This window comes from Rhodamnia argentea, chromosome 2, assembly GCF_020921035.1.
Source record: "Rhodamnia argentea isolate NSW1041297 chromosome 2, ASM2092103v1, whole genome shotgun sequence".
NCBI classification, from domain to species: Eukaryota; Viridiplantae; Streptophyta; class Magnoliopsida; order Myrtales; family Myrtaceae; genus Rhodamnia; species Rhodamnia argentea.
In genome coordinates, this window is record NC_063151.1 from 3,683,933 (window position 1) to 3,707,441 (window position 23,509).

Sequence of the window (23,509 nt, forward strand, 5' to 3'; positions counted from 1 at the left end):
TGAGCTAAAATTTAGAGATTAAATTAGTTAAATGAATAATTTAGAGATCACATTGCATATTCGATCAAAGTTCAAAAACAATTCATATTATTATTTATTTTTTCCCTTCCCTTCTAGTAAAAAATGCTCGATCTTTTTCGAATATGTAAATTTTCTTACGTTGGTTCCACGCATGATTTTTCACCATTTTTTTTTAATTTGAAATTTCTATTTTAAGTTTTGAAGGGAACGCAAGGAAATACCGTTTACTTTTATCGAAGCCAGAATAATCGAACATTTGTTAAACGTACTCCACGAGTAGGATTATTCGATTCTGAAAGCATTGGTCGCGCATATGGCGGCGTGCAAGAACTCTTATGGCCATTACTTGTGGGGATGAGAGCCAAAAAGAGGTTTTCATACTTGTATTTGTTAGAATATGTCTCGAGTTTAAGCCCGCGAATGAAACTTGATGTGAGGTGAATTTTAATTGACGTGGATATTCGAAGTATTTAGCAAAGAAATATACTCTTTGCTATTGAAGTTGGTAAAGGCAGAAAAAAAAAGGAGATTAAAATTCAAATATCCACTATCCTGATCAACAAGGGAAAAGTCCAAGATACGGTTGGTTGACCATATCCCACGAATTTCCTATCCAAGTGGAAGTCGGTCTCATTATTCTTTTGGGGAAAATATATATAGCTACAGATTTTGACCATTGTGGATGGCGTGCAATACACGTACTGATTGAAGTGCCGTCTGTTCGTCGAGTGCTTGGCAAGGGTTTTTTTTCTTTTTTCGTGGATTTTGTTCGCAGAATTACATCAAGAATTCAAGTGTCGAAGCCGATTAAATCTTGAGGTTAGATTTGTGTTAATTTCTTTGCGAGATTAAGGGATTATTTCGCTAGGAATTGGGGGCTAAACACTATGTACGTTCTTGAATGTAATTGGGGCCGGGAAACATTAAGAGTGTTTGAGTTACTCGAGTTTGGTTTGTAATCTCTGTGTATCGCTCATTTTATAGTGGAATTCGTTGCTGCTTTCCCCGTAGACGTAGGTCTCTACGATCGAACCACGTACATCCGATGTCCGATTTATTTTTTTTGTTGTGTCTATTTTATTGTTCGATCGCTTGTTTCGTGAAACAATTGATATCCGAGCTAGGTTTGTCGAGTTGAAGCAAATCGATGGCGATAAAAGAAGTAAAAGTGAAAATCGACAAATTTGAGGGGAAGGACATTGGTTTTCGGAAGATGCAGATTGAAAACTATCTATATCGGATGAAGCCGCACTTACCCTTGTCCGGGGAGAAACCAGAGATGATGAAGCAAGCCGATTGGGAATTCTTGGATAGATGATCGCTGGGTGTTATTTGACCGACGTTGGCTCGTAATGTCGCGTTTAATATCGTTAAAGAGAAGACCACTGCGGGTTGGATGAAAGCCTTGTCGGATATGTACGAGAAGCCCTCCGCAATCAACAAGGTCTATTTGATGTGACGTCTATTTAATTTGAAGATGAGCGAAGGTATGTCAGTTACTAATCATATCAATGAATTCAATGTGATTGTTAGTCAATTGAATTCATTTGATATTGACTTCGAAGATAAGGTATGTGCTTTAATTCTATTATCCTCATTGCCCGATAGTTGGAATACTATCATTATTGTTATTAGTAATTCTTCCGGGTCAACAAGTTTGACGTTTGATGATATTAGAGATTTGATTTTAAGTGAGGATATCCGTAGAAGAGAATCTGGCGAATATGTATCTACTGCTTTAGTAGGTGAAAATAGAGGAAGAACCGATACTTGTGTTAGCAGAAATAGTATGAACTCAAATAGACGCGATCAGTCTAGGAATGGTGGTGCTGTCTGTTGGAACCGTGGCAAGAGAGGGCATCTTAGAAGGAATTGCTTAAAGCCAAAAACGAAACGGGTAAGGGAATTAGAGTTGAATCCGCAGATGATGTTGCAGCTGCAGGCGACGATCTCGATGGTGTTGATAGGGTCTTGTCTGTCACCGAGAATTCGTTATTTGACGGATGGATTATGTATTCTGGTTGTTCTTTTCATGCTACACCAAACAGAAACTGGTTTGCTACTTATCGGTGCACGGATAGTAGTAAAGTACGGTTGGGGAACAACGCTGAATGCGATGTTGTGGGTGTTGGTGATGTTAAAATCGGGATGCATGATAGTATTGTGAGGACGTTGACCGGAGTAAGACACGTTCCAGAATTGAAAAAGAACTTAATTTCCTTGGGTGCTCTAGATTCAGCTGGATGCGGGTATTCTTCACAAGGTGGAGTTTTGAAGATTGTTCAAGGTGCCTTGGTGATAATGAAAGGAATCAAGCATGGTAGCCTGTATGAACTTCAAGGTGAGACATTGACAGGTTTAGCTTCGGAGACGTCGGCATCTATTCGAGAGTCTAACGATTGCTCAAGGAAGACCTGCGTGTCTGTGCCGGTGCACAAGTTTGATGCTATTGTCGGGAATACGCGGTCGAGAGCTTTGATCGAGACGGGGACCGGTAAGTTGATCAAGCATGTACGAACCGGCAATAACATGGAGTTCTGCTCGAAACCGGTAAATAAATTCTGCATGACAAAGGGCATAGTGAAACACCGCACTAGTGCCGGTAGACCACAACGGTTTGCGGAATTGATTAGCAGAACATTACTAGAGATGGCCTGTAAAATGATCTCTAGTGCTGGTGTGGCTAGAAGAGTTCTAGTGGATGCGCTTGGTATGACGAGCTACTTGATGAATAGATCTCCATCGATTGCGATCGGATATCGGACTTCCGAAGAAGTGTGGTCGGGTAACGTTGCTGATTATTCTATTTTTAGAATGTTTGGTTGCTCGTGTTATTATCGAGTAAGTGATGGTAAGCTCGATGTGAGGGTAATGTGCATATTCCATGGCTATGCACGAGGTGAGTGTGGTTATCGGTTGTGACACTCGAATATAAATTCACCTGTTCGCAATAGAGAAGTTACCTTTGACGAGTCTGATGCACTTCGGGCTAGGAGTGTTTGTGGCGGTGTTAATACGGATCCGGACGGTGTTCAACTTAAGGTGGAGTTGCAACCAGAAACTCCCGAGGTAGCAGATTTTAGCGCATGAATCGACACAGATGGTGCTTGTAGCGATGTGGAGCCCGTAGAACCAATGGTTGTCAGAATCGCTGATATTGACAAGATACGTGTTCGATCTTCGACGAGATATGGATGCAACGGTGGTTTTACTTTATCCGTGGTTAAGGAGCTTGTGTCAAAAAGTCATTATGGAGCGATTAAAGGTGCATATGGAGTTGGTATTCTGAAGAGGTCCACGGTTATGGCGAAGTTCAAGCGCGACTTGGACTTGGATGATATCTGTGGCGGTTGAGCCCAATGGGGCTGTGGGAGAGTAGTAGCAATAGAGTTCGGATTATCAGCGAAGCGGTTGTAACTTGGCTCAAACGTCGAGCCAAGGTAGAGATTGTTAGAATATGTCTCGAGTTTAAGCCCGCGAATGAAACTTGATGTGAGGTGAATTTTAATTGACGTGGATATTCGAAGTATTTAGCAAAGAAATATACTCTTTGCTATTGAAGTTGGTAGAGGCAGAAAAAAAAAAGGAGATTAAAATTCAAATGTCCACTATCCTGATCAACAAGGGAAAAGTCCAAGATACGGTTGGTTGACCATATCCCACGAATTTCCTATCCAAGTGGAAGTCGGTCTCATTATTCTTTTGGGCAAAATATATATAGCTACGGATCTTGACCATTGTGGATGGCGTGCAATACACGTACTGATTGAAGCGCCGTCTGTTCGTTGAGTGCTTGGCAAGGGTTTTTTTTTTTCCTTCGTGGATTTTGTTCGCAGAATTATATCAATAATTCAAGTGTCGAAGCCGATTAAATCTTGAGGTTAGATTTGTGTTAATTTCTTTGCGAGATTAAGAGATTATTTCGCTAGGAATTGGGGGCTAAACACTATGTACGTTCTTGAATGTAATTGGGACCGGGAAACATTAAGAGTGTTTAAGTTACTCGAGTTTGGTCCGTAATCTCCGTGTATCGCTCGTTCTATAGTGGAATTCGTTGCTGCTCTTCCCGTGGACGTATGTCTTTACGATCGAACCACGTATATCTCGTGTCCGATTTATTTTCTTGTTGTGTCTATTTTATTGTTCGATCGCTTGTTCCGCGCAACAGTATTGATGCTTGAAATATCAACATGGCATAATGTCGTGTATATAGTGCAAGCAAATGCTATGTTATTTTACGATGCACCAATGTCACCTAGTGTATTAACATCATACATAAATGTATACACATGAATATGTATTATGATCTTTACTTCTTCTCTTGGACACTCCCGGGGCAATTCCGACACACGGGACAATCACGATCACATAGCACGGATATCTCGACTCTCGAAGCATCCAGTAACACTCCACGGGACATCCCCGATCATGTAGCGGGGGCATCCGGATACACTGGGCATCGTTGCCACTATTATGTGGGCGACGGAATACTTTTATAATCTTTTACATAATTATCATGCAAGATGATGCTTATGACGATGTTTAACATCAACATTACAGCCTCATTTTTCTCAAACCACCATCCAAGCAAAAGCACTCTAGATCATGCATCACTTATCTCCTTTAAATTCTCACGTCTCCAAGGAATACCATAGTGAACCCAAGCTTCAGAAAAATTTCGATATATATTCAGAATAGGGCAACTACTTTTTAAACAAAATGGTAATTTTTACAAAGTTAATCCGTAGTTTTCACCATCTGAGCAGCTTCAGTTTTCAATCCCCATGTCCACAATAAAGCTAATTTTCATCCCCTTTTCACTCTTTTCATCCAACATATTATCAATTCTAAAATCAAACATCCCTTTTACGAAGAGACACAAATCGAAATACAACAATCGGTACAAGAAATTCACATATCAATTTTTTTTTTGTCTCTTTCATTCTTACCACCAACACAACTATAATTAGTAAGCAACAAACAACCCAGTCAAAAGTATTAAGCAGATCTTTTTAGAGTTTTCGCTTATCTTGAAAATGGCTTGAGTACAAATTAGAGCTTTTGTTTCCTTCAACAAAACAAATAAAATCACGAATCAAAATGAATGCCTTAATTGATAACGACAAAAACCATTGATAGAAAGTCATGGAAATCAAAATATACCTCGACCGAAGTCGAATGATAAGGACGAAAACTTTAATAATACAAATGTGGGGCCTACGGTCTTTAATCACGAATTCGAAAATGAAAGATGGAAGAGAGTAAATGAAAGTTAATGAGTAAAGTAAATGGAATATGATCTCTCGGTTATTTTTAAAGAAGGTCTATTTCCTTCACAAGATTTTCTCCCTTGCGGTAATTAGACCAGGTAAAGGCGCAACCCTTGCTTTCAAGATCTGTTAATGCACAACTGTTAAGGAACTCCCTAAATGCATGGACCCGCTAGTGCTCCACTCTTTTGTCAACGCCCTTTTTTTTTTGTTTTTATTGATACATAATTTCATTGAAGTCTCCCGTACATATCCTGGGGAGTTGGTTAGCTTCACATAGTTTATGGTTTTTGTTCTACACCCTTACTCTAGTTTTGTAATTAGTAGGCGCATGTACGAAAGTCACAGTCGTTTTAGTTCTACAGTCTTCTTCACAGACCATGTCTATCAATTTAGCGGAAGTAGACATGGTTGAAAGAGCAACATGATCATTCTACAAACAGCTAAGCCTCATGTCCCTGTTGGATTCAAATTTTAGACACCTCCTTAACCTGTGGATCTTATTTTCTTGACTCTTTATGTCCATAAGAAAGAGTACCACAAGCCTTTCATGGGCCACCAAGGCTTTTAATGCTTGGACTGTTAACCGTGTGCCTAGCTCTTGACAGTTCCAACTTAGAAACTTCATTTGGACCTCGTTGGCTTATTAGGGCTATCCACCAGAGTCGATCTTTCTGACACTTCTAATACTTGGATTGGCATTTCGAGAAGTTGGTCTTCATTTGCTAGGAGCAGGTTGTTCCCTTGAGAGTCATAGGGACTAAACCTTTTAACCTTCGTACTAGCAAGAGTTTTCTGCACACTTAGTTTTTTCTTGCGGGAGCTTGCCGGGGCAAATGTCAAATTAAGCTCCCTGGGAAGAGCTTCATCTCCAGAAAAGTTAGGAGATAAATTCAGGATATGCCCACCCTCAAAGTTTGTACAAGTTTCAGTAAGTTTATCCTTTCTTTTCTCCCTGCTATTCTGCTGTATTTGCTGGATGGGGCTAGAGCTGCCCTTCTAATAGAGAACCATTTATCCTGAGCGAGCAGGTGTTCCCTGGATAATTTCCTCTCCCATAGGTACAACCGTATCTTTGCCATAAAATAACTTACAAAATGGACTTTTACTGCTCATCTCAGCCTTCAGCCAAGAGCTAAATAATCTCCCCTTATCAGTGATAAAATCCTCCTCTTTAAAGGGCGCCTCCTCACAGTTAGAGGCATAAGTGACCTACCTTTTCACAAGAGAAGTCAAAGTTTGGAGTCTCTCATATTTGAAGTCCAGCCAGATTTACTTCCACCTGTTACTAGCAATTATTCTCAACTGTAGAGGTAAATTGAGATCAAGGGTCACTCTTACCCATTCTATACACGAATCAATTCCACATAAATCCACTCAAAAGGAATCCCAAGAATGTGACACCAGTTACCAGAAATCGTAGGAGTCAAAATTGTTACTGTAAAACGATGAAGAGAGACAAGTAGGGTAGGCAGAGGGAAGCTGTTCCAAGAGAAGAGAGATATACTTCTTCATTTAGTTTATAAAATCAGAATAATTGTCCAATTGTTGCAATTGTGAAACACAAAAATCCTCATAAATTGACTGTTACAATCACACGTCATCACGAGATTCTACCAAGTTAAACGCTAGCTAAGTTCGTCAACATGCACTTATAACACACATGCTAATATTGAAGTTAATTTAAATAAGCTTATACAATGGGATGTAACTACGTAGATGATGGGATGATGTGTGGCAATCGAACATTACCTTTTAGTAAGGAAAATGATGTCGCGATGTTAAGTCGAATAATATTTGTTTGGTCTGTGGTAGATTGACGCATAGTTTAAATGCGTCGACATATAGTATTCTTGATGCTCGTTAAAGCGGAAAAATGTAAATTCTTACCTTGTAATATCTTTTGCAAGGTGCAATACGAGGTGAAAAAATGACTGAATTAGATCGATTTCGATTCCATAATTTCGATTTCAAATCATGTTTAAATAGAGTTCAAAGGGAGAGGGGGCTGGGCACAACTGTCCAGCCACCAGGCCCATGATCAGGTTTAATGTTCAGGTCTTGTCGTCGACACACAGGTTCATGAAAACTCAGGCCAAGCTCCATTTCAAGCCCACTGTTCAAGATTAGCCTTGCCCTCGTGTTCTGTCGGAGAGAGAGAGAGAGAGAGCGGGGAAGGAAGAGAGATGGGTGCGGAAGCCGAAGGAGAGAAAATGGAGACGAAGCCAAACCCTATTTCGGAGGCCCAATTCCTCTCTTGGAAGCGTCAAAAGGTTCGTTCCTCCTCTCGCACCCCGTTATTCATCTCTTATCACCATCAATCCTTCTAAAGTTGATCAAGAACGTTCTCAGTGTTCACCCCTAAAATTGACAATGAAATTCACGAAGAACGGTACTTTTCCTTATCGCGTTTGAATACCTATGTCATATGAAGTTGTTTCCTTGAGGGGTTAGATGGGTTTTTGGAATAATTTTCAGATAGGTTATGGGAACTTTTGTCGCCACTTACTGTTCAACTTTACATTAGCTAATGTCAAAACTATATGCAACGTTTCGCTGATTCTTATGATGGGACTGCAATTAGGTTTAGGATGCTCTGACCAAGAATTGATTCATCGTATGTGAAAGCTTCTTACTTTCATAGTTTAGGGAGATAACTGCGTTGTATACAATTACTGTTGCTTTATGATAGAATTTTCTGCCAGGGCTTGATTTTCTCGTTCATATAGATTTCAGGATTGCTAGGAATCTTATCATCAATGTTCTCATCCTAGAGAAAGAGAATGAATCTCAGATTTTTGAAAGTTGATTTTGTGAGAGAGAGAAGTTTTAGTACTAGCGTTTCCAAGTTATGATTGTTGTTTTTCTTGGTTGTTGGGATCTATCTAGAACATGAAATGTTTACAGATATATTAACTAATATAATACACTATTGCTTTGTTGGCTTTTTTTTTTTGGGTTCACTAGTTGCTCCAAGACGTATTGTTTCTTAACGTGCTTTAAGGAGGCTGGTTTATCTTAATTAAATGAGTAATATTGAGTTATATTCTCGGTTTTTCTGTACGAAACTTCATGAGTAGGCCTTGAAGCTAGTGTGGTATATCATAGATTTGTCGTTTGAAGGAAAAGTGCGAGTACGTTTAACAAGATTTTCCTTTGTTTCAGAATTAAGAGGCATATCTGTGCATACTCCAAGCCTTGTTCTTCCCAGAAAATGTAGTACAATGTAGTTGCACTTTTTCTTTAACGATAAGTCTATGAAATATCCCACTAGCTTCAATGACTACTTGTGAAGCTTCATTCAGAAAAACTAGGGATAATACCACGAAAAACTCCAAATTGGTACACATGTGACAAATTTACCTCAAACTATTTTTTTTACCATGAAAAATCCCAAACCGGTACAAGCGTGACAAATTTACCTTCCGTTAGTTTCTATTAAATTTTACCGTCAAATTACTAATTTGGATGATGAGAGGCAGTTGATGGGTTTATTAGTTTGAGATTTTTACCTTTTGTTTGTTATAAGTGTATCGGTTTGAAATTTTTTTGAGGTATTAACCCAACTTAATGGAAACTAATGAAGGGTAGATTTGTCACAGATGTACCAGTTTGGGTTTTCTATGGTCAAAAAAATAGTTTGGGATAAATTTATCGTACATGTACCGATTCGGGATTTTTCGTGATCAAAAAAATAGTTTAGGGTAAATTTATCACGGGTGTACCGGTTTAGGATTTTTCGTGGTATTAACAAGTTATAACTGTATATTGCTCTTTTTATTAAGATAAATCAGCTTTCTTCAATCATGTTAAGAACAATACATCTTGCAACAACTAGTGGACCCAAAAAACCAAAAACACCTCCAAAGCAATAGGGTAATAATTGACAAGATATATATGTGAAAATTTTTATGTCATAGATAGGATCCTAAACCCGAGAAAAGCAACAACAATAGCAGCTTGGAAACACTATACTAAACTTCTCAAGCTCAAAATCAATCGTCTTGAACAAGAACTTTGATGATACTGATTCCTAGCTATCCCGATATACATATGAATGAGAAAGCCAACCCTCGGCGGACAATTCCATCATAAAATAATAGCAATTGTCAATTACATAGTCAATTAATTCCCTAAATGATGTGACTACAAGAGCTTTCACAGACAATGGCCAGTACCAATGTGTTTTCAAATGCCCTGCTAATTCTTGCTCGGAGCTTCCTACATCTAATTGCAATCCCATCATAAGAACTCATCAATAAAACGTCCTTTTTGGGAGCTGCATATGGTCTTGATGTTAGCTAATATGAATTTGAACAATATGTTGCGACGGAAATTGCCATAACCTCCAAAAACCCATCTAACCACTAAAGATGACGACTTCACACGATATTGCCATTCCAAGGACGTCAAGGAAAAGGACCTTTCTCATGAAAGTAATAACTGGTTTGTAGAGACTGTCATGCTGAAAGTCATAATTCAGGTACTAGGAAAATTGGGTTTAAAAGTTAGAGATTCATTTGGTGTTTTGTTCACTTGGTGGCTAAATCATATAGAGAGTCTATCGGTATTTAATCCTGTAATCAGTAGCATTACAAGGATAAGTCTAAATGGGAAATATAACCGTACTTTGGTCCTAGAATATAAGTTGGTTGGTGAGTGTTTAAGGTTGCTGGACAGATTTGAATGGGGAGACAGCAGTGTTTATTCTTTGGGGGTGACAGATCTCTTTGCTTCCTGTGTCCATATTTACCTAACTTGTTCAGGTTTCGGTGATTGGCATTAGTCATTGCCTTGGATATGAAGAGTTTGTTCTGCTTATTCTTGTGTGCGTGTGCGTGTTCAGGAAAAGCGTTAAAATTTTTAAGCATGCATAGGAAGGAAAGAGTTTGTGTGGTAATTATCGGGGTTTTAGATGATCAATATGTGTGGACAAAGACCCCTGTGTACTGCAGCCTCCAGCGCTGCACATGCTAATCGAGGGGACTGACTTAAACTTCCATGTAAGAAAGCTCTCATTAATAGCATTATTTTGCTGTGAGAGCTACCATCTCTTTGTTTTCTTATCATATATAGTGAATCCATCAGCCATTCTATCTCTCAGAAATTGGAGTGGCAAATTGGGACAACATAATAGTCTGCATGTTACATCTGAAAATGCAAGTGTCCATTAAAATTGATGTTGGAACCAAAGGCAGATTGATGTATTGGTTAGTTGGGGCTATTGTCTTCATTCACTTTTCTAAATTTACGTTCAATTAGTTGAAGGTTTAGAATTTTTATTTACGCTCCATTATCTTGGCCAAGAAGAAAAGCTATGTATCCTTCAGATATCTCAACTATTAGGTAGGTAAGTCCATGCCACCACAAATTAATAAAGCATAATGAACTATTTATATTTTGAAACTGTTATGTTTAAATTTATCGAAGCCTGCATAATGCTAATTATATTATATCTGACCTTTTTTTTTGGTCGGAAATTATATCTGACTTTACAAGCATGCAAGTCTTATATTAGTCGCGAAACTAATGTTCTCGATTGCTTTGTAATTAGTGATTTTGCCTGTGCAAGTAAAAAATATTTGGTTCTGTCCCTGGTTGAAATGCTCTGTTTGATTTGCTCGCGCATACATGTGACTGTCTATGTCCATTTAACTCTGTCTAAGTCCATTTAACTCTGTATGCATGTGTTTTGGACTTTGTTATCTACTCTGTCATTAGCTTTAGAAACTACTATATAGCATGTAGTGCGTCGTATGTCTGGAGCGCAAGAAGTATCTGTTGATTTTGTTTGGTTATCCTTTGATCATCAAATAGTTGTAGTTAATATGCGGACTGATTTTGTCGAAGATCAGGTTACTGTCTTAGAATTGTTTATCCAATAAGAAATTCCTTTGCACTGTCACTTGGCACTTTTGTACTGCCATTATCTGATCCAATAAGTCTTGCTATTTTATGAAGTAACACCAAACAAATGCTGTTTTAAGTATGAAAATTGACATCCAGCTCCAGCAGTTCAATTAAGAAGGTTAGTGGCTGCTGGAGTTGTGTTGTTGAATTTCTTGTTTTTAATGTTCACAATGCCAGTATGTTCTAGCCTCTTCTTTCTTGACCATTTCTTGTTTGCTGACTTTTTACTTGTTATTTCGCATTGCATATTCCTTGTAAGTTCTAACCATTTGCCAATGTCTATTTTGTTGAAATTGATGCTTCTCTCGTTAGCTGCATGCTAGTGTAATCCAGTTGCATGCTGAATATATTCTTTGTTAAGATGACATATTGACAGGATCGGAGTATGCTGAGGAATCAATTCTTCCTTGAATGTAACTGATTAAGTTATTCCTATAAATACGAAAGCCAAAGTCTGACCCCTAATTTGGACATGTTACGCAGACAAGTAACTTAACCAACATTAATCACACAGTCATGTATTGGCTTTTCCATTGCACCACGAAATTCAAAGGCTCAAAGTCATTCCTCTCATTGTAGGATGCTGAAGCGTCAGCAAGGAAAGCTGAAGCTGCGAGAAAACGTTCTGAGGATATAGCTGCAGGAACTGTGCAAATGAACGGGCGGGAGCTTTTTCAGCACGAACCGTGGGTATTCGATAACTCTAGCTACTGAAGTTGGCTAAATTCAACAGTCTGTGAGATAGTGACTACTGTGTACAATATGCACACTTTCTATTGAAATAATGGATTGCTGCAAGCTATATGAGTTCTTCATGGATGCATCTTGTTTTCCTTAAGAGTTGACATTCCTTTGTTTTTTTGGTTTTGATTTTTTGGTATAGCAAAAGTTGACGATCTTACTTCTTATAGACAGAGACTGTCGTCTTGTATACAATCTACAATTTTTTTTAGGTTATGACTACATGTGGTGGTAGTGTGTAAAGTTCATTGTAAGTAGTAGCCAATTAGGACTTGTCTAGATAGACCTGTTAATTTTTCCTTAATTTAAATCTTGCGACGGATAAATTTCCTTAGCCCAAGCCCTGAACTTTTCTCAATATACGTAAGTTGACACGTAGATTTCTTTTTTCCACAAATTCAAATCATTCCGAGGAAGTTCCTTTTTTGTGATTTTAGATGCATAAACAGATTTTTCAAATGCTACTAAAATGTCTACATCCACTTTGGTAGTAGCAAATTTTATAGAGAAAAATGAAAGAGGCAAAAGGAAGGACAAGATAGCATAATCATAAGACTAAATACATACACTTGGTAGCTTGTGGAGCACAACAAATAAACGCATTTCTTTAAAACAATGAAAGCACTCTTGGCCTTTATTTAAAGTAAAGTTCACTTTAAATTATTATTCAAGAGAATAAGGGTATTTTAGGCTTTTATTTTAAATTTTCCTGGAAAACCTTACTAGTATACATGAAATAAATTTAATATACTATTAACTATTTCTTTATGAGCATTGATACCGAGTTGCTTAAATAACAAATTTGACTCCAAATATATTTATAACTAGATGATTTCAACAAATGCGATTCTTTTCCATGCAATTTGGAGATTGTACGTACGTGTCATTCTAATAATCATCAATTATGCATATGAATCAATACCGTAAGTTTTGTTGGTTTTACTAGTTAGTACGGAAAGATCTCTATCGAGGCCTGAACTTTTCATCTATAGATCCTCTATAGTGAATCTAACTATAAATATGAGATTCGTCGCATTTAGTAGTTAAGACGGAGTGAACACCATCGAGGCGTGAAATTTCCCAATATGAACTCGTTGAAATCAATCTGAAAAACGGTCTGTTCAGATCAAACATATAATTTAGCCTCCAAAAAGTTTGGTCACATTATAATGCATCTCTCGTTTACCATAAGATAATGACTCCCTAACAAGATAGCTCGAGAAGGGAAGGCTTCTAAACCATATATGGTAGCAGCTTAAATATCAATAGGAAAACCCCACATCTCTGATAAGGAGCTTGAACTTCTGTGGGCTACGTTGAGCCCAAATGCAAATGCATCTCATGCGACTACATAGAATTTAAGCAAATAGATCCACATATAAATGGAAAGGATGTCAAAGCTTCATGCCTAATTCACCTAGCTACAAAGTAACCAAGAGAAATAGGCAAAGTTTGCAGCTACATTTCAAAGTTCGAAGCTTGAATAAGAGAGAACAGCCAGGTCCAGCATTGCACATGCCTCTCAACCCTACAATAACTCGCAACGACATTCATGAAAAAGGCCGCTAAAAATCTTTCTTCATGATCTATTATCTGGGAGCCCCCATGTTCGTGGCTGATTGTCGGATTGCGATGTCGCAGTTTGTCCGGACCTTGAACGGTTATCTGACAAATGCCACAGACCAAAACCATGGAAAATATGCACAAAATGGAAGTATGATATGCTCAAAGTCATCTTCGCGTTATTTTTGGTTAACCTAATTCATTGAGTCCAAGATATAAAGTGCGCTCCTAATTACCATGTGCTTTTCTCATCATCTAGGAACAGGAAAAAAAAATGGCATGTTGTATTATCATGGGGTTTCATGTGTTTTAAGATGAGTAAAAATGCTTTTAAAGCAATAATTTTCAAGAACTCACCCCATTGACTAGTTAAGAACATCCTCAGATGAGGGTCGATCGGTATACCAAGATGTTCGTACATCGGGTCATAGACTCTGTTTATGATTCCCCCAGAGCTGTTTGTAATTTCCCCAGAGTTGGTCCTGATATTTGATCATTCAGACATGAAAAAGAAAAAAAAAATGAGAGGGAAAATGGACATAAAACAGGGAGAAGTCATCTGAATTGAAACGTTTCTATATGTCAGAACGGTTATTCAGCGTGCAATTAGCACGAACCCTTGAGGTCGAGAACTGCTAGTGGCATGTCCCAAAGTCAGCCAAGGATGACTCTCTTCTTGAGTGATTCCATCTAGCTACACGAACCACATACGAAAAAATGTCTTCGTTAAGAATCCTAACCACATTTGGGTATGAAATAAATCGATAACCATAATTTAACTCAAACCGATATTTAAGTACCCGAAAATGTTTGGCAGATGAGGACGACGACTGTCCTTCCTCACAGGCACTATCACCAAATCGACCTCGCTTTCTACTTCCTTGCTGAAGTTTTTGTCCGGGAATGCTCACATTAGCTAATAAAAAAATTATGTAATAACAAAATAAAAGATTGTCATTCATGAGTCAGATTAATCGGAAACTGTAAGTACCTCACCGTAACTGTCCATTATTTGCAAATGATACGGATTACCAATAGAATAATTCCCACCATCCTACAGCGGAATAATGAAGATGACGGTTTTGTATTGACGGATGAAAGTCGAACACTAAAAGCAAAATCAATGAATAGTTTGGACTCGATAAAAAAATTTGTACTGTTTACCATTTCTGGGTTCATGAATTGGGTTTGCCCTGCGTTCGAATTTGGAATAATTGGAGGAGTTTCATTAGGAAATCCAAGTGGACTAGTGAACGGAACCCTGTAAGTCAGTCAATATTCCACCATGAAAAAACTCCATTATGTGGAATGATACCCAATAAAGAATGCAGTAGATGGAAAGTTGAACGAGATGAGGAAAAGGTTTCAAAACAGTAATGGAGTATAAACGAAATTTAGATACCACTGAGGTATGAATGATGCAGCAGGCGAGAACACTGTTCCAGCGTCAGAATTATCAACAACATTTTGCGCAAATGGTGCTTGATTAGCTGCTTGAAAAGATGCTGAATATAGAGGCCTAGATTCGAAGAGCAAAACAAGATTAACGGCGATGATAAAGAGTTTATACCATGAAAACAAACTACGGTGACAAAGCTGATCAATGAAAGCATCTGGCATGTTAGCTTTTGTCATGCTTTGATTCTTGCTAATACTTGCACAAATAAGGAAGATAAAACATAAGCAGTCAAAAAGGAAGGACCATCCAGAAAGGACTAAATGATCTTTACAATCGGTTTGGCAACATAATTCGAGGACATTGGTAACACAATATAGCACAGACGAAAACTATCAACATCAGTGTTAACCAAAGGTATTTTTAGGAATAGTATCATGCTTTGCCATTGCAAAAAGTGCATACTTAACCATCATCGCAAGTAACAAGCCTCACATATTCAGAGAATTATTTTTACTTAATGAAGACATTACTGCTCAAAAGACTGAACAGTTAATGAAAATGAACTAAAAAGACAAAAGAAGTCTGACCCGATCACCGAAGTTTCATGCATTGTACAGTAATGACTATGCGGATCCACATCAAGAAGTGGAAGCTGATTTGGTTGCACATGCTCTCCTCGATAGCGACTTTGCCTGTTTATACAATACGATCAAATCTCGTTATCACCTTTTGATATTATACCTTGCCTGCTTCTCAATTTGCACACTTGTTACAATGATCGAATGGCGAGTCTACCAAAAGAAGAGTAAAGAGGATCGCAAGTTTGCGCTTCTAGTGGTAGACATAATAAAATTTCTGGCCTTTCTATTTCATCTAGGGTTTTTTTCAACGTTCTTCCCCACATGGACAAGCGACTTCAACGTTAGACAAGGAAACTATAATTAGATTAAGTTAATAATGCGACATGCACCTCATTCAGAAAGTATAAGTTTGATTCATTTTGTTATATGATATCAAGAAAAGGACAGAAAACAATAATCTGGATACACAGTAAGAAACTTCATCTACCAATAAGGCAAAAACTATTGACAACGAGAGCTAGCTCTTATTTTAGGCGTTCATTATCTATACCAAAAGACCTTATTGTAAAATATTAGGAAAGGGTCAAGCAAGAGTGCTGGTGAAAGAACACATACCAATATGGGACAGAGGTCTCAGGTAACAACACGGATTCATTTACAGCTGCATGTGTGCTTGCATTAGATGTATCGATAAGCACTCGGTCGTTGATTTGTTGCTGAGATATAGCATGAGACCTGATATCATACAGCATATATTATGTCTGCATTTTTACACAGTTCTCGTGATGGAGATGAGAAAAGATAAGTTCAATATATACCAGATAGGACTAGCTTGTTGAGGTGTCGCAGAGCTAGAGTACTGAGCATCAAGTGCAATTGGGAGGACTGGTGATTCATCAAAGAATTGGTGGGACCTGAATTCGAGTAATTTGTGAAAATGATATTGACCAAGTCCGTGATTCTACAAACTGCAATATGTACTTTCTCTCTAAGTATAAATACTGTTGATAATAGAAATATAAAAGATTGAACTGAATACCGAATAGGTGCCTCTAAATACTGAGCGTTAAGCACACTTGGGATGCTTGGCGCTTCACTGATAGATTGATGGGTTCTGAATTTTCGAAACAAGTCATGAACATATGTGATGTATGATTCTTCAAGCTTTCATACACACGTCTTCTCTTTTGGTGGACTTCATTTTTTTTTTATAGGTTTCAAAGTTGATGAATACATGTACTGTGAGTATAAAACAATCGAGAAGAACTCGATCATGTACCCTGAATAGGCTTGATAAGGATTAGTCTGGTTCAAAGTGACCCAATTTTCTAGTTGTTGGTCGGTCAAGTGAGGCCCTCCATGCCCCCCTCCAAGTCCAATCTAGTTAAGAGTAACAAGCACGTTTGCATGGTATTAAACGACAGTATAAAATGTCAATTGCATTGTTATATTGAGCTTCGTAAGACTCATCATATAAGTTGAAATCGTGAATATACTCACCGAGCTGTGAGAGAATGGAGTTTGAGCCCGAGGAATTTGCAAAGTTTGGTCCAAGTTATTCCCTCCATGCCCCTCCCCGAGTCCCATCTAGTTAAGAGCAACAAGTATTCACGTTCAAACGGTGTTAACTTCATTATATTCCAATTTCATTGTTATATTAAGCTTCATGTGCATGAATATACTCACTGCACTGTAGGGGAATGGATTTTGAGGCCGAGGAATTGGCCAAGTTTGGTCAGGATGATTCCCTCCAATCTTCCATCTTTGCTCGCCGCTCGTGTTGCCGCCATCTTGTAAACCCCTTTGGTGAAGGCTGGGTTTCATGTATAAAACATTTGGAGAATTAGTAGAAGAAACTAGGTACGGTTGACATAAACGTAGTATGAAAGTATATTTTCAGAAGCGCAACATGTCAATGAAAAAGCTCATGTGCCGCAAACCTAGTTTCCGGTTGATTGGGTCGCGTCGAAATTATTTCAGCTTGGCGGGAAGATTGACCTGGTTCTTGAGTTGCTAATCCCAACTGATCATGACCAAGAAATATGAACAAAGTTATGCACAAAAGTTTTATATTTTAACGTATGTTTATCTATATTTAATTATGGTGCATCATTTTGGAGATTAATAAAGTTATTGATATACAATGGGCGAAGGGAAGGAGCCCAATAATGATGGTTCTTGATTGCTGCCGGGATAGTTTCCTTCTCGGGGCTGGAGATTTGGAGAAACGACCAGAAGCTCAAATTCGCTTGGAATTGGTGATGCCATATTCAATGGATGGCTACTGCCATCTGAAGAACATTGTTCCATGTGTTCCTGAGCATAATTGAAAAAAAATCAAGTTAAAGAAAAGCCCCGTTAACAGAAAGCCACAGAGAGAAGCATAGAGTTTACAAGGTAATCTTTGAACTTGCAACGTATTACTCTAAATTTACATAATATTTCTTTTATCTTTAAGCCTTTTTTTAAAAAAAATTTTCCTTTCTATCTTTTTTTGTTATGAGATAGTCCCGTCAAATAAAAGAAAAGAAAATGCAAATAAATAAATAAAAGAGAGATAGGAAAGAACTACATAATTACCTATCGGATGAAAGAAAATACATACCGAGGACGTATGTGATTGGCCTCCAATCACTTGACTTTGAGGGCTAAACGTGATCAAATCGTCGATCAATGTAGTCTCGCTTGATTCCCCCTCCTGTGACGATTCAGGTATTGGTTCCATCTGTAATTATATAATACAAATAGTAGTAGTAGTAGTAGTAGTAATCAAAATAAAAATATTGTTTTTGGCAGCTTGATAGTAATTATGCGCTGAATTATAACTATCTTGAGTGTTTGTGCTAGTCAAAATGGCCGTAAGTAATTCAATATAATTATGTTTCCTACATATGGGGGAAGTGGGGGCTATAAGTGAGGACGATAAGAGGATTAGGGAAAATCTCTAAGACTAAGGAATGCGTTTAAGGAAATATGTAAGCGCAACAGTAGTAATTCCATTTGAACTAAGCAAATTTGTGAGAAGTGTTAAAAGTGAGTCGACTTTTAAATATTTTGGATTCACCTATCAGTTTAAACATTTGAAATGATGTTAGAGGCAGTCCCACGTAATTCAAACATTTATTATATTGTCATTTTATAAATTAATGTGGGATTCTCTATTTATTAAACAATGCTAGGATCGACTTGAGAAATATTAAGACTACAAAAGAAGTCAGATCCTTAATGACTCCGAAAACAAAACTATGTCACACTCGCATGTCCAGTGGGTGAGGTTTGACATCATTTTCTTTCTGGGTTATATAAAGGGATGATTTCCACTGGAGACAAGATGGTGAATGATTCTTCCACCAATATGGGCTGATCTTGATATATTCAGGACTCGCTCATGTCCAATTAAATATGTAGTCCTTGACCCACTCCTTACCAAAGATCTGGTCCTTTTTTTCCTCTTTCTTTGAGAAGGGATCAGATTTATTTGCCAAAGTCTGTTTAGTAGATCTGGTCTTTTTCAAATGGCTAGTAGCGAGCGCACGCCATGCACACCAACCCGAGAGAGAGAGAGAGAGAGAGAGAGAGTACCAACAATTTAAACTTCTTAGTTTGTCTCAAGAGACTTATATCAAGAAATTGCTTGAACGATATCAAATGCGCAATTATAAACCTATAAAAACTCCTGTGGAAAAGAATGTTTGAACATTTTTCAAGGTAAATGAATTTTCAAGAAAATGCCGAATTTCTCAACGTCTGCATTATTTTTCAAAATTTTTAAGAGTTCTTTATGCACCATTGCAAGAAACTAGATTTCTCACGAAAATGAAACTTAAACATGTCATAAAGAGAGATGCAAAAGGGAAGATCCTAAATTTTTCAGCGGCCTAATTGCTTGCACATTTTAGGTGTTTTTGATTGAACACCAAAAGTAAATAAAGTAGGATTAAGGAGACATACCAGAAGAAAGGGATGATAGCTCAAGAGGGCAGACAGAAGGCATCAAGGCAAAATGAGTTCTTCAGGTGTGCTTTTGAATGGGACCCTTGGAGTGCATATATAGGGGAATAGAAAAGGCACCAAAGGTGTTTTGACCCACTGTCAATTAAGTGAGACAATCTCAAGTGTTAAGTGCTTTTAAGTTCCGTTAAAGCAGTACAAATAATTATTTCAAAGAGGAAAATATGGAGGTTTGTTTGGATTTTTCTCGAGACGTGCACAGTGATGGTTATCATGTTTTCAATTGTTGTTTTTGTCTGGCAGTTGTTATGCTTGCTCTAAGTTTGCGATTAACATTTTTTTCCGTTGTTCATTGTGACGGGTAATTTCGTTAGGATTTTGTTCCTTATAATGCATAACGAACTCAATTTGGTTTCGTTAGGATTTTTTTCGTTATAATAGATAATGAACTGAATTAAGTGCATCTTAAGTTTGATACGATAATGATTTGTCGTGACGTCTCCCTTAATATTTATGACAGAGAATTAATTTCTAAATTTCATAACGCACATATTAACAATTTACCGTGATAAGTTTCCAAGTAAAAAAAGCCCGTGCAAAATTAAAATCCTCAATTCACACTATAAATTGGGTTTTATTTTGAGCTGGATGCACAAAAACATTATCATTACGTTGTTGTAGTCCCAAAAAGATTTAAGTTCGCAATGGAGGAAACTTAGAGTAGTCTCACGATTAAGGTGAAAAAAAGGAAAAACTAAATACTACGAACTATTTCAACCAAAAAAAAAAAAAAATACTATGAACTACCATGAGTAGAAATGGAAAATATTAATGAGTTCGCTTGGAAGAGGATTTGTTTCTTGATATGTCCGATTGGATGCACTTGAGGGATTCGGTAATGTCGTACACGTGGCATAAAGTTACTTGAATAGTTTGACTGAACGAAGGAATGTGTCAAAAGTGGACTCAAACAATTCAAAAAGTACACAGTAACAAAAGGTCAACTCTTGAAAATTTATCGGTTTATTGTCTTTTTCCACGCTACGCTTTAACCAACTCTTGCATGGTGAGAAAAATGTTGCTTGAGTTGAAATTACGGTTAAAGTGGTATCAACATAAATAGGTAACTAGTAATTACTGGACAAAAAAGAAAGAAACGTCAAACTTTTGAACCTTTGAACTGTTTGGCGAAGTATAGATGATAAGCAAAAGGGCCAATATCGCAAAGAATATATTTTACACGTTATACATCTGATGAAAATTATTTATCGTTATATTCGTGACAAATTCACCCTCAGTTAATTTTCAAAGAATAGCCTTTTGAAATTACTGACGTGGAAACACACATGACAAATGACTAATCCATGTTATCTCACACAAAATCTTAAACTGGGTTTACTTTTTGCTCACTGTTTTTGAAATGTCAATTTAACTTCTTATAAACCTCTAGGTGGTTCACTTTGTGTTTTAAGTTGCTTAGTTTGGCTGCGCAAATCTGTGTTCCAATCACAGTGTCTTCAAGTTAAGGTGACGTGGGGCCATTTCCATCACTTTGTGAGTGGAGTTTGACATGATACACATGAATAGGGTAATTTGTGCACATCGATCCAGATGATCAAGTTGAAAAGTACGAATATATCCTGTCTATGAAGAAATAGATAGTCTAATAAAGAGCCATCTTTTGCTAACTTACTTTTTGGGGACAACTTGCTATCATTACACGGTTCCGCTTGATAGAAAATTAGAGATGATCGATTTCAAAGTGGGTAGGTTCCGGATTCAGAACCTAGAACGTATCTTATGAGGTCGACTATCAGTTTTTGAAATCAGAAACCAACGCTGCTAACCTTGGAGTGCACTTTTTTTTTTTAGTTCATTTTTTAATATATACAATGCATAGGTGTTAAACAAGAATATAATTTTTTTTACTTGTGGATAATATTTCACACGTAATCAAAATAAATATTTTTTATATTAAAGAAAGAGTTAAAGAACTTACTTAGGGTTAGGGGTTAACCGGTGCAAAGCCTATTCGGTTCCAGGTTGTGAACCAACCTTGTAGGTTCCAAATTCTAAGTTTTTAGGTTATGGCCGGTTCAAAGTATAGAATTAGCAACCGAACCGGTCAATGGCGATTTCGATTCTTCATATAACATAAAGTCAATGCATTCCCGTTCTATGTGCTATTTAAATTATCACAATGGGTTCCATGCTGACAATGACATCATGCCTGCTACATAATTTAAGCGTTACATATTAGACTTTCTCTAAGAGAGAGTTTGTTTTCATTCAATGCTCGGGAGATCAAGACTTAAATGCCAAATCCCACAATTAAGTTCGTTAGGAATACTACGATGACCTGCTTTTTTTCAACTTTTTTTTTTGGTTGCTAAAATCATTCTTTCGAATCGATTCGACGGTGAGATAAGTCTGCCTAATTAAACTAAGCCTAGCTTCAAAATTAGTCATTCAATGCTCTCTATTTCACTTTTCCCTCTTCTATTCTCATCAATTCGCTTCAACCCCAATTTAGCCTTGCTCCGATATCAATTGTGACAAAAAATAAGGAACTGAATTTATGAGTCAGTTAGCATTGTGTGTTATTGGGTGTAATTCTATGATGGGAAACACAAAGTTTTGGGGTGATTTGAGTGCATTTTTAATCTTTGTTGTATCATTTGATCTAACGCGGAATCGTACGCCACTTTCTTCTCGTGAAATAGGTCTGAAATCAATTATTATTTTTCAATTGCTTGGTTTTTGCAACATAAACACCAAAGCAATATAATTTTGTCCTTGGAAAAATTAGGCACTAAGCGCTCTACTTAAGGCTAATTATAATTAATAAGAAAATGCTTCTACTCATTTCGTTTGCGAGGTTTTTCAAAATATATTCTCACTTGACACCTCTCTATAGAGGTAAAATAAGATTTTTGAACAGCTCCTACTGACTCATGGTAATGTCCATAAAAGAATAGTACCAAGAGACACAATTATCAGTTACAATCGACAGCTCAACTCGTTCGAGTTGTCATCAAAGGAGCCACCTGAATCAAGATACAGGTAATTTTTCCACTTACAACTATGTCAGGTGTTCGAGCTAAGTTCCGAACCCAGGTAAAGCAATCCACACTTAAAGTGTGAGCTTGAGATATGTTAGATATTGTCTGTATTTGCATTTCATATATCATCTTTATTTGCAAAAAACAAAAAAAAAAGTGGACTGCATATCCTAACAAAAAGAACGTGCATAACATGGTTAACATTTAGGTTTCAATTTTGATATTTGAGCAAATCCTTTGGGACCCTCCACTCAAAGAGGGCAGTTCTTGACACTTAAATTTTTGCTACCCTTTTAGTCATTAACTACATATTAAAATCAGGGACTAACCTTAGTCCCTACAAAAAATATTAAATCATTTTTAGTATAGTTTTCATGTAGGATAATTGAATTTTAGCATTCATTGCACTAACATTTGTATTTAATCGGATTGGCGGAGGAAGCAGGCTTGAAAATAGAGACACGGACAAGGCCAGTACCCATTAGAGAATTGAGCCAACCTAGGGGAGAATGTGTGCCGAAAATTAGAAGACCTTTAGGGTCTATTTGAGGCTTAATTCAGCCCGTTAAAGATAATTAATTAAAAGGCATTTTACTTAAAAGCTTACTTAATCAGAAAAAGGCCTCCTTAAACCCACAAAAGAGCATATGAGCCCACAACGAAGCCCATAGGCTAGCCAACCCCGTTCAATGGGCTATACGGAAAAAAAATCATTGGCTTATCAAATTATCTGTCGAGCCATGAAATGGCCCCATAGGGCCTGAATTGAAAAGGGATCTTTCCCCAAGGACCACATTGTAAATATCACAAACGTGGGGACTATTTCATAAATAACTAAAAATAGAGTGAAACCCTAGGAAAGCCTATTTAAGCGTGCTTATGCCTCATAATTGAGGGTCGTCCATTATTATTCAAAAAAACTTGAGGGATACAAGCGAGATCGAGAGGGAGAGAGGTTGGCGATCAAACCAACATATTTTTCTCTTTGTAACAATTATAAGTACTCCTTAA

The 23,509-nt window shown here is 37.4% G+C and overlaps 1 protein-coding gene across 1 annotated transcript; it reads left to right on the forward strand.

Moving 5' to 3' along the window:
• The first annotated feature begins 7,402 nt into the window (after positions 1 to 7,402).
• Positions 7,403 to 12,000, forward strand: LOC115749013 (zinc finger CCCH domain-containing protein 15 homolog). The gene is made up of 2 exons (XM_030685701.2): positions 7,403 to 7,564; positions 11,781 to 12,000. Exons 1-2 carry the CDS (start codon positions 7,478 to 7,480, stop codon positions 11,913 to 11,915), a joined length of 222 nt encoding a protein of 73 aa, XP_030541561.1. The 5' UTR covers positions 7,403 to 7,477; the 3' UTR covers positions 11,916 to 12,000.
• Positions 12,001 to 23,509: the final 11,509 nt, after the last annotated feature.